The sequence below is a fragment of the Pleurodeles waltl genome, chromosome 5 (assembly GCF_031143425.1).
Source record: "Pleurodeles waltl isolate 20211129_DDA chromosome 5, aPleWal1.hap1.20221129, whole genome shotgun sequence".
Taxonomy (NCBI): domain Eukaryota; kingdom Metazoa; phylum Chordata; class Amphibia; order Caudata; family Salamandridae; genus Pleurodeles; species Pleurodeles waltl.
The window spans coordinates 956356440-956368705 of record NC_090444.1 but is presented as its reverse complement, the minus strand read 5'-3'; the positions used below and the strand labels follow the sequence as shown (position 1 = coordinate 956368705).

The window sequence follows — 12266 nt, the reverse complement described above, 5'->3', positions numbered from 1 at the left end:
CGTGCCTCCTTATTAACACACTAGTCTTAATACCGCATGCAGCTGTGTCTGCAGCATCTAGGGCATAGTGGATGGGGTTCTTTGTGATTGTTTGCCCCTCTGCAACGATCTGCTGTCATCTTTTGCGGTGTTCATCTGGGAGTAACTGGAGGAGCTCCTCCATCTCATCCCAGTGAGCCCAGTCATATCTGGGTTGCAAAGCCTGTGCATTGGGGACACACCAATGATTGGCTGCCTGTACAGCCATCCTTTTGCCAGCAGCATCCAGTTTTTCACTCACTTATCTGGAGAAGGAGAGTCCCCTGTGGCCCATTTCTGCGCAGTGGTGGCCACTATAGTGTCTGGAGGGACCTGGGATCTGATGTATAGCGGGTCAGAGGAAGCAGGTTTAAATTTCTTATCTACTCTAAGGGTGATAACCCTAGAGTGGACAGGTGCTTTAAAAATGTTAACTGTGTGACGAAGCATAGCAGGGAGCATTGGTAGAAAGTGGATAGCTCTATGTGTGGATGTAAAGGTATCAAACAGGAAGTCCTGCTCAATGGGATCCCCATGGAGCTCCACATTATGGAAGGTAACTGCCCGAGCTACTACCTGCTGATAGGATGTACTGTCCTTTGGTGGGGAGGGAGGTGCAGGGTATAAATCTGGGTCAGAACTAATCATAGGATGAGGGTCATATGGGTCCCATGGACCTGGGTCCTGCTGTGTCCCACGGATCTGGGTCCTGCTGTGTTCTACCCAAATCTTCCCCAGTGTATACAGGGGCACCCTGAGGTGTCAAATCTCCTCAGTAGGTGACAGAGGTGAATGAGGAGAGGAGGGAGGTGGAGTAGAAGCAATGAGTGGAGAAGGTGGAACAGGTGGAGGAGGAAGAAGAGGAGAAGGCTTGTGAGGTGTGCTGGTAGCCTTGTTCTTGGTTACTTTCAACATGATGGAAGGGAAGCAATAATGTGCTCTGTTCCCTCCTAGATATGGAGGCTGTGCTGTTGAGCATCCATAATCTCCAAATTAGGTTCAACAGGTGATGGGGTAGCTAAAGACTGGCTGGAGTATTTCTGCTTTTAAGGCATTGGCTCGGAACAAAAAGTTTCGGTCGATGTCCTTTTGTCGGCACCAAAGCAGAGATGGAAGCTTGTTGGCTCGGACGTGAAGTACTCGGTACCGATGTCTGGATCAAGATGGCTCGGACCAAGGAGCTGGAGGTTGATGCCGAAGACAGTGTTGTGGTGTTGGCTATCTTCAGAGACAAGCCGGAGGGCAGGGCAGCCAAAGCAGTTTTTCAGATCGGGGCTTAGGCTGGTGGCACTGGCAGTCTGGCAACCTCTGTAAAGGTCTTTTTAGCAGTTTTAGGGTTGACAGGAAGGGCCACGGTACTCACTGGTGCGCTGATGTCACCTTGTGGTTTTTAACATCTGAACGGACGTTGAGTCCTGGATGGAGAAGGCCTCCTCTTGTTCCGGCTCCTCCTTGGCATGCTCCTCCCCAAAGATGTCCGGTCTGTCATTCGGAGTCTTGTGCGCCACTTCCAACCGACTTGCTCTTTGGTCCCGAAGGGCCTTCCTTGACCGGGAGGATTTGCAGGCATTTTGGTAACTTCTTGGTGATTGGGGGAGAGGCACAAGTTACACACTAGGGCCCTCATTACCACTTTAGCGGTCTTTTTCCAAAAAGACTCTGGCCGCCATGTTACGATACGTAATACGGTGTGGCGGAGTCTGTCGGTGGTGCGGTGCTGGTGGTGGAAAACACCTGGACCACTCTCCTCCCGGAAGACCACCTCCCCAGAAAAGGTAGGTTGATCATCCAAAAGGGTGGTGACAGGTGTTGGGTGCATGTGTGTGGTGGTGCATGTATGTGTGTGAATGGGGGTGTGTGGGTACGTGTTTGTGTGCAAATGGGGGTGTGGCTGGGTGTGTGTGCATGAATGCAGAGAGGAGGAGTGCGTGTGTAGGAATGCGTAGAGGGGGAGTACATGTGCATGAATGTGTTGAGGGGGAAAGCATGAATGGATTGAGTGGGTGAGGGCGTGAATGGATGTGGTGGGGGAGTGCGTGAATGGATGTTGAGGGGGCGGGGTGTGCATTATTGCGGATGGAGGGTGCGTATGTCTGAGTGCGATTGGGGGTGTGTATGGTCGTGTGTGGTTGGGTGGGGAGGGTGTTTGCATGTGCGTGGAAGTTGGGGACAGGATGCGTGAATGTGTGTGGACATGGGGGGGAGGTGGCGATGACAGGAATGTAGATTCCTGTTGCCAGACGCGTTACCGCCAGGGTTTTCGTGGCGGTGAGACTGCCACAGAAAGTCTGGCGGTCAGCTGGGTTTTAATACCGCCGGTGGTCTCACGACTGCCACTGGGCTGGAGGTCCTCTCCTCCGGCCTGGCGGTCCGACTGCCCTGGTGGTACTGGCGGCATTGTGGCAGTTTGCCACTCTCATAATACAGCGGTCTTTACTGCTGGCCCCGCATTGGTAGAACCTTCACCACAAGTGTGGCAGTCCTCAGACCACCACACTGGTAATGAGGGCCTAAATGTTGGTTGGTGAGGGGCAATTTAGAGTGGCATCGAGGACAGAAACAAAATGGTGCCCGTTCCATCAGCTCAGCGTATTCTTCGGTGGCGTGTGGTGAGGAAGGCTCAAAACGGCGAGGTCGCCCCAGAGGGCATGTGGTCGGTGCCTGGACAACGAGTGGAGATGAACGCAAGGATGAAAATACACGATCCAGAAAACAATACCACAATAAAGAGAATATGGAAGGAAAGATTTTGAACAAGAGTGAGTCGAAAGACAGAGCGAAGACACACATGTCCAAACCCGATGGCAGAGAGAAAACAATCTAACAAAGGAGTTGATGCCCATGCACAGTATCACCGAGAATGAGGAGTCACTCGATCCCGTAACTTGAAAATGTTTTTTCTAAAAAATACAGCCTGCAACACTCCAGACTCAACACTAGATGGCAGGAGTATGCAGAGCATGTGTATCTACAGCCACACATGCCATCAAAAATGTATTTATTTTTTTCGTTATGTAGAGTCAGAATTAAAAGTAGCCAGTTGCATTCAGAGGTGATGAAAAGGGTTTCCTTTTAGCTCATACCGTTAATTTGAATATCTTGACATACTTAACTGGATGGAAATGGTAATTCCTAGATGTGCAGTATTACAGGTCCTGGGTTTTCCAATGAAACATTTGGCCACATAAAATCTGTCTGAGTATGTCTGCAAAAAAATGCAGAACTGGGGAGTAACATGACTAAATCAGTGCAAAATCACTAGTTTCCACAATAATCCCCTATTTTATGTGGACACACTCACAATGGTGTGGTAATATTACACCCAGAGGTTATTGAACCCCACAATTTTAAGCTTTCTGGGTCTGGTATTAACACATCTGGCGTCCTATGACTCGGAGACTGGAGGCCCCACTGAAACCATATGTTGCTTATTCAGGGGGTTCAAAAAGGTCTCTGATGGAAGAACAGAGGCAAGGGTCTACTTCACTGGCATCACTCTGACATAGTGGTGCCAGATTTCTAAGGTGCCTGGAGCTATTGTGGTTGTTCTTTTGTTATCGCACCTGGCAGGAGAGGCGATAAGTTATTATTCTCTGGTGGAGGAGCCCCTTGTACCTTTAGTCATGGTAATCAACTGTGATCTTACTAAGATGATAAGTTTCAGGATGCACAGACCCTCATCCACTAAGGAAGCATGCTTCATCATCGGTTCATGTTGTATTTTGGGTTGGGTGTGCAATACCCAAAGGGCTCCTTTCAGCGCTCTTTGCTGAAGATCATTTTATCCTAAGTTCAATTGCTAGCTAGACCAATAGAACTTAACCCGTTTCAGGATTTCAGTTGTGTCTTAGTTTTAGATTGTGTGATATTATTAAAATTATCTATGAATAACCTGCGTATTCTTCTTTATAATTAGGGTTCAGACCTCTTAAATGACTATCTATATGGAACGTTTCTTCTTTTTATTTATACTTATTATTCCGTAGGACCAAATCAATCCTCTAATTACCTTGATATTTATAGATCATGAGTATGCTTCAAAAACAATGTTCCCATACATCAAAGCTAAATGTGGAGGTTCAATCAATCAATCAAAAAAATGTATAGAGCGTGCTACTCACCCGTGAGGGTCTCAAGGTGCTAGTGGGGGACGGGTGCGGGGGGGTTACTGTTCGAACAGCCATGTCTTGAGGTTTTTTCTAAAGAGTAGGAGGTCTTTGGTTTTGCGGAGGTTGGTGGGGAGAGAGTTCCAGGTTGTGGGTGCGAGGTAGGAGAAGGCCCTGCCTCCTGTGGTGGTTCAATGGATGCAGGGGACTGTAGCTAGTGCGAGGTCGGATGATCGGTGGTTGCAGGTGGGAGTGTGGAAGTTCACTCTTTCGTTGAGGTAGGTCGGGCCGGTGTTGTGGAGGAATTTGTGTGCGTGGATGAGGATCTTGAAAGTGATTCTCTTGTCTATGGGGAGCCAGTGAAGAGATTTAAGGTGTGGTGAGATTCGTTCGTGGCTGGGGAGGCCAAGGACGAGGCGTGGGGCTGTGTTCTTGATTCTCTGAAGTTTGCGTTTCAGTTTGAGTGTGGTGCCGGCGTAGAGGGCGTTACCGTAGTCAAGTCTGCTGCTGATGAGTGCATGGGTGACTGTCTTCCTGGGCTCTGGGGGAATCCATTTGAAGGATTTTTTTAGAGTGCGGAGTGTGTGGAAGCAGGAGGATGTTAGTGCATTGATTTGTTGTGTCATGGAGAGGGAGGGGTCCAGGATGATGCCGAGGTTGCGTGCGTGGTTTGCGGGGGTGGGTGCGGGGCCTAGGGCGGTGGGCCACCAGGAGTCATCCCATTTGGTTTTGTTGGGGCCGAAGATGATGATCTCGGTTTTGTTGGAGTTAAGCTTTAGGTGGATAGTTGTCATCCAGTTGGCGGTGTCGAGGAGAGCAGCGTGTTGGTTGGTTTTGGTGGTGGTGGGGTTGCGGGTGAGGATGAGTTGGGTGCCATCTGCGTAGGAGAGGATAGTGATTCCGTGTGGTCGGAGGATGTTGGCTAGGGCGATCATGTAAATGTTGAACAGTGTGGGGCTGAGGGAGGACCCTTGGGGGACTCCGCAGATGATCTTGGTAGCGGTGGAGTGGAAGGGTGGAAGGCAGACTCTCTGTGTCCGGTCTGTGAGGAAGGAGGTGAGCCAGTCTAAGGCTTTGTGGTGAATTCCTATGTTGTGGAGGTGTGTGCGGAGTGTGGGGTGGCAGACAGTGTCAAAGGTTGCGGAGAGGTCAGGAGGATGAGTGCAACTGTCTCGCCTTTGTCGACTTTGGTCTTGATGTCGTCAGTGCATGCGATGAGGGCGATTTCCATGCTGTGGTTCTTGCGGAACCCGGATTGTGAGGGGTCAAGAGTGTTGTTTTCTTCGAAGAAGTGGGATAGGCGGGCGTTGACTAGTTTCTCGGGAACCTTGGTGGGGAAAGGGAGGAGGGAGATGGGGCGATAGTTGGAGAGATCTCCAAGTCGGCTTTGTTTTTTTTTAGGAGAGCAGTGATTTCCGCATGCTTCCAGGGGTCTGGGTAGGTGGCGAAGTCGAAAGAGGAGTTTATTATGTCGCGGAGTATGGGGGCGATGGTTGGGCTGGCTTTGTTGTAGATGCGATGTGGACAGGGGTCGGAGGGGGATCCGGAGTGGATGGAGTTCATGATTTTTTCGGTTTCTTCGTGTGTGGTGGGGGCCCAGGTAGTGAGTGTGGTAGGGGGGTCGTGAGTGGGGGTTGAGTTGGGCGAGTGACGGGTGTGTGTGGTGGGTGTGTGTAGGTATGAAGCTGTTGTGGATGTCCAGGGTTTTGTGGTGGAAGTGGTTGGAGAGGGCGTCACGTAGGGGCTGTGAGTGTGTGGGGTCTATGTTGATGGCTTTGGGTTTGGCTAGCTCTTTAATGATGGTGAAGAGTTCCTTGCTGTTTTGAGAGTTGTTGTCAAGGCATGTCTTGTAGTGATCTCTTTTGGCGGTGCGTATGAGTTGGTGATGGGTGCGGATGGTGGCTTTGAGGGTGGAGAAGTTGGTTGTAGAGGGTTCTTGTCACCATATTTTCTGTTTGGCGGCATTTGCGCTTGGAGTCTTGGAGTTCGGGGGTGAGCCAGGGGGTGTTCTTGATGTTGCGGGTGGCGATGTGTTTTCTGAGGAGGGCTAGTGTGTCTGCGCAGGTAGTGATCCATTTAGAGAGGTTGTGTGCTCCTGTGTTGGGGTCGTTGGTGTGGGGGGGGGAGGTTGTGAGCCAGTTGGGAGTTCAGGCGTTCTGTGGGGATCTTGTCCCACATGCGGTAGGGTGTGGTGTGTTGATGGTGGTGTGTGGGGAGCTTGGTGAAGGAGAAGTGGACGCAGTGGTGGTCAGTCCAGAGGAGTGTGGTGCATGAGGGTGTTTTTGCGGAGTGTGTTCTGGTTGTGGGGTGGTGTGCTGCGGGGCTGGTTGGTGGTGGTGGGGGCAGAGCAGGTGTGTATTGCGTTGAGGGTGTTGTGTTTGTTGTCGGGGGTCGCTATGGTTGGTGTGTGGTGTGAGGGATGAGGAGCAGGAGAAGTGACAGGTGTGGCAGGTGAAGGGGCCATCAGTGTGTGTGGGGCTGGAGAGTGTGCAGGTGGGGCGAGGGCCTGGGTTGAGTGAGTGGAGGGTGGAGTAGATATGTCTGAGGGGGCCAGGGGGACTGGCGCTGGGTGCGGTCTTGTCGTGGACGGGTGCAGACGGGCTTGCCTTTGGCGCGCCAGCTTTGCGCCCGCTGCGCGCATCCGAGCCGCGGCTGCCATAAATGGGGAGGAGGGAGGGAATGGCAGCTGGGAGGAGGGAGGTCGGGGCAAATGTGAAGGCTGGGGGGGTGGGGCCGCAGGGGTTAGCAGCGGCGGAAAAAAGTAAATGGAAAAAGGACGGTGAGGAGGTGGGGGAGGAGGGAGGGGCCGCGGGGACGCAGTGGCAAGGGAAACAGCGAGGAGAAAAGGAAAAAGGACGGTGAGGAGGTGGGGGAGGCGGGAGGGGCCGCGGGGACGCAGCGGCAAGGAAAACAGCGAGGAGAAAAGGAAAAAGGACGGTGAGGAGGCGGGGAAGGCGGTAGGGGCCGCGGGGATGCAGAGGCAAGGGAAACAGCGAGGAGAAAAGGAAAAAGGACAGTGGGGGGGAGGGGCCGCGGGGACGCAGCGGCAAGGGAAACAGCGAGGAGAAAAGGAATAAGGACGGTGAGGAGGTGGGGGCAGGCGGGAGGGGACGCGGGGACGCAGCTGCAAGGGAAACAGCAAGGAGAAAAGGAAAAAGGACGGTGAGGAGGTGGGGGGAGGCCGGAGGGACCGTGGGTCGCAGCGGCAAGGGAAACAGTGAGGAGAAAAGGAAAAAGGACGGTGAGTATGTGGGGGAAGGGGGGAGGTGCCCGGGGGGACGCAGCGGGAAGGGAAACAGCTAGGAGAAAAGGAAAAAGGACGTTGAGGAGGAGGGGGGAGGCGGGAGGGGCCGCGGGGATGCAGCGGCAGGGATTTTCAGCAAAAAGGGAACGGCCAAGTGGAGGCAGCGCAGGGTGGCGGGGCGAGGAGCGACCAAGGGTTGCGACCAAAGGTTAAGTTATCAACCCAGCCAGCTCAAGTTGGAAACCAGTAGATATTCTGTACTTGCAATAGTCACACCATCTGGGTTCTGCTATGTATAAGGGGATATCTAAGTGGACTCAGCCCCCTGGTCTAGCGATAGGGATTGCATAATGGGCCAAATGAGAACAACTGAAAGCACACTGGAGTGGCCTAATGAAGACATCCCCAAATGGCTTGTGGGATGAGGAGGGTGCGGTCCTTTTCCACACTTAGCCCCTACAGAAAAACAACTAATAATACAAGAACTGGTTTCTTGTAGACTAAGAGACGTATACCAGGGTAGCTGACAGACAACCCCACCCAGGCAGAAATGTTGCAGACACTTTATCACACCCCTATTCACCTCTGATCATTTATATAGATAGGCAAATTTATTAATGACAATCAGACATCAAGTCATTTTAGGCACACAGGGAGGGTAAACAAATGTACAGGTAATCCATAGCCTTTACCAGTCAAATATGAGATGACAACACATCCTAAGGCATTCTTACACCTTCAATGACTGTTGTACAGTTGGAAAAGGCAAACAGTCTGTACCCTAAAGTTCTTACACAAAGGGAATTTGCACAGTTCAATATTCATATCACACATTTAGGCACTAATCAGCAGATAGGGTCAGTGCTTTAAATGGGCAGGTTCTGTGCAGTGTTGAGCACCTGCACGTTTTTAATTTCAAAAGGAGAGTACCTACACTTCTCAGCACTGCTGCAATACATTTAATGGGAGAGTATTGGCACTTTGTAGGAGCTAGCAGGTACTCTTACTATTGAGTACATAAACTTTTATATTTCCATTTAAAGCCCTGGATAGGGTCCACCTGCTTCTACGTGATGGACAATGCTTATGAATGGCAAAGCATATGTAAAGCCTATCAGATGTCATATCAGATGTCTTACCTTCACCCAGTACCTTGCCAAGAGTAAGGGCATCTCTGTCAATCATTACATCTTGGAGCTTTTCTTGAAGTTCTTCACTTATTCCCAAGTTACTCACTGTAAACAATATGCATTTATTAATATCTGTAGGACAATGGACACAGAGAGGCCACATTATTTAAGAATTTCAGGGAATTCTTGATGAAGGCAGGCCACTAAACAATGCTAGTAAAGTATTAATCCTATAACAGGTCTTTACAGAAATCTCCTTCCTTGCTGTTTCGAGTGACTGTTGTCATTCATTCACAGTGCATCATCTTTTTAGCAGTAAGAATAGATGGAGTGTATCATCTTACAAAGAGTCTAAAAGCACGCATTAAGACACATCAGCACCTGTCAAATCTAAACAAAAAATGCACGTTCCTCACTCAATATTTCTGTACATTTCAGGGTGATGTAAGACCAGTGTACATATGTATTTGAGATCTGGTGAAAAATTAGCATAAACAGGATTAACAGCAGATCAAAAAGACTCATGCATGCTCAGGGAATAAATAGACACCACTTACTCTATTTTGCTAATTGTCAATTTCGACATAGCTCTGCGTGGTACTCGATTTAAGAGATTCTCCATTAGAGAATACTTGGAACTGAACTAGTGAGCTGGGTAATGCCAAGTCCACCACTGTTCCTCAATCCTCGCTCAAAGCCCAGGTCCTGTGGGAATTCTAATCCTCCCATTTGTTCCTGTTTTGGTCACCCAAGGGAAAAAGGGAGTCTACTGTTACATATATGCAGTTCTTGTGTCAGGATGTGAACACAGACTTAGAGTGCAACAGCTCTCCTGAAGCTGCCAGGTCCAAGAACCTAGCACCATAACACACATTGCACTAGAAGATTGAAAATAAGAACTCCCTGTTGAAGGGAACCCTGGGCCAGATGTAGCAAAGGTTTTTACCCATTCTGTGTCTATGGGAAAAAGTGTTCGTACATATGGCCCCCTGTCCTCAGCAAGGATGTTGGGGAGTTGGCCACTGCACATATGAGCTAGTGTTCCTTTATTTACAATTGTATTGCTCTGATCTACCTGTACATTAACTGTCTTTCTTTTAAATACAGTGTAGAGGGCACTATATGTCCCATGGACCCTGGCGGTGTTTCTCGCACGCAGCTGTCCTGGCAGGGCTCGGGCATAAGGAAGAGCCCTTGCACGCCGGTAGATGTGAGTAATTGACAATTCTAATGGTGACGGAGCACGTCCTGTACAGCTCCCATTGAGGCTTTCTGTTTCCCGGCCCCTACACTCGCCGCCTTCTTGATCCGTTGGGACGGCAGCTGTCTTGCTTTTGGCTACACAGAGCAATGGAATCCCATTAGGAAAGCACTGTCGACTACCTCGAAGCAACCCAGGTTTGTTTGACTATGTGAAAACTTCTTTATAAAGTCTATCCTTAGAATACCCACTAGTTCTCCTACGTTGCCTGTACTCATGGACGTGAACCTCGATTCTATTGCTCATATAGCAGCACTGAGACCAATACTATATTGGATCAGACTATGGTCCTTGGACGTACTTAGCCCGGATAGAATATGGTTGAAAGTCTTGACAAGTGAAAACAACGCGGAAAAAATTCCCTGGTGCAAGTATGTTAGGGCTAGTCTGTCTAAACTGGGGCTGGCCCATTTTTGGATGGCTCCTAATAATTTACCCAAAAATGCGGCACAAGTTGTAAAGGATGGATATTGGCGGTGGCTAAAAGTGGGGAATTAAACAGAGGTCCCTCTAGGTACTTTGACGGACAAGTTTACATCAGTCAAATGTCACTATGAGTTTGAATCATATATGGATTTGATAACATTCCCTCGAGCCCGCGCCCTTTACATCAGATTCAGGCTAGGCTCCCTTCTGCTACGTTCTTTTACCTGTAATTGGTCTAAAGATGATTCTTATGCCAATCTTTGTCCGATGGGCTGCTCCCTTCCTGAATGTAGTGCTCATGTACTGTTCCATTGTCCTGCTTACGATAGACAATGAAAAAAGTGGATTGTCCCTCTTTGTAGAATTATGGGTTTTCAGAACTGTTTTACTGCCCTCAGAATTTTTAGGTCTAATACTGAGGGAACAGTGGCATTTGCCTTAGCAAGCTATTTAGATGAAATTTGGTGTGTTAGAATAAAAATGTTAAAATCGTCCCATTAACAGGAGTTTATATTGGGAATGTCTTCTATTCTCATTTAACCCATCTCTAGTTTTTAAATTAGGAATATATTTGTATCATGATACTTATTATGGAAAATGTAATATTTATTTTATCATGATTTTATATGGTTTGTTCTTAAAGGGAAAATGTTTTACTTTCAAGGACTTTTACATAAGGACTTTTTATCTATAGTATATTTTTGTAAAATTGAAATTTTTTGTGAGGTGCTTTTATGGTATCTGTGTTTTACCAAAATAAAGCTATGATGATGATGATGATGACTATGTGTGCATTTCTCATAAAACGTCCTTGGAGCCTTTGGAGCCCTGTATTTTGCCAGGCTTGGCATAGCTCTCCGCGGGGATACTTGTTAAGTCTGTGAATGGCACCACTTTGCGGGGCATATGAGAAGTAATCATATTATACTTGCTCGAGCTACAAACTTTTCTCCTGTTATAGAACTCAATATTGATTAACCGTTTTGCTGTCTGCACCCTGGTTATTAGTTGATGATAATGATGATGACTATGTGTGCATTTCTCATAAAACGTCCTTGGAGCCTTTGGAGCCCTGTATTTTGCCAGGCTTGGCATAGCTCTCCGCGGGGATACTTGTTAAGTCTGTGAATGGCACCACTTTGCGGGGCATATGAGAAGTAATCATATTATACTTGCTCGAGCTACAAACTTTTCTCCTGTTATAGAACTCAATATTGATTAACCGTTTTGCTGTCTGCACCCTGGTTATTAGTTAAGCTACCTATGAGGAGGTAAACAATCAAGAGTCCTTGTGGTGAAGGGAATCAAGGATATTCAAGTCTGTTAATCCTGAAGAACTTGAGATGGAACTTTATTTGGCAAAGACAAAGCTGTGTTTGCGGTATCTGTGAAGTTCCTGTTTGGATGTAAGAGTATTTATGTTGCTTGAGTGAATGCCCTGGTGTTTCAGAAAACCTTTGATTTCCAGCTAGTGCACTCACGGTAACGCTTTCCAGTGGGGAGAGATTTGAGACACTCACGTCATAAATCTCTTTGCCAATCACACATAAGGGAATGCCTGACATGCAATAGGTAATTGCTCTATGAATGGCCCAACCTAACATATTGGCTCCGAGTCTAGAAAAGTGAGAATAACTATCATGATTCTGTTTCAGGTCTCTTTCCTTGCTGTTCCCATCCAACACCCTTTCCCTCGCTTTATTGCCCCAACATTCTGTGCCTTTATGGTAAGCAGAATTGTGGCTATTGAGATATGGACCCTTTTTGTACATCACACTGATCCCGAGGAGTATCTTCAACCGATCAGGTCTTGACATCTTGCTCCTTTCTCCTATCTAAGCAAGTGGGCAGGCCAGCTACCGCCACCATCGACAGTCAGTGGAGACAGCGGGAAAGTTGGAGTGCAGGTGGCAGTCAAAATCTCCCTCACATAACCCCCTGGCAACCAGGTCACATTATGGTGGCATCATGTTCCATGATCTCATAGTTAGGCATGGATGTTCAGAGTATTACATTATTAAGGAAGATCCCATTATAGAGAAGGAAAATATTACTTACTTGTAGCCAACTGCCACTTGTAG

The 12266-nt window shown here is 48.4% G+C and overlaps 1 protein-coding gene across 2 annotated transcripts in view; it reads right to left on the bottom strand.

The window, feature by feature from the left end:
• Nucleotides 1-12266, bottom strand: part of MERTK (MER proto-oncogene, tyrosine kinase) — a 413075-nt gene that overhangs the window by 120650 nt on the left and 280159 nt on the right. For both annotated transcript variants that reach the window (XM_069235075.1, XM_069235076.1), the window contains exon 12: nt 8508-8603. In XM_069235075.1, coding sequence (XP_069091176.1) covers nt 8508-8603 — 96 coding nt within the window. The remainder of the gene's footprint in view (nt 1-8507; nt 8604-12266) is intronic.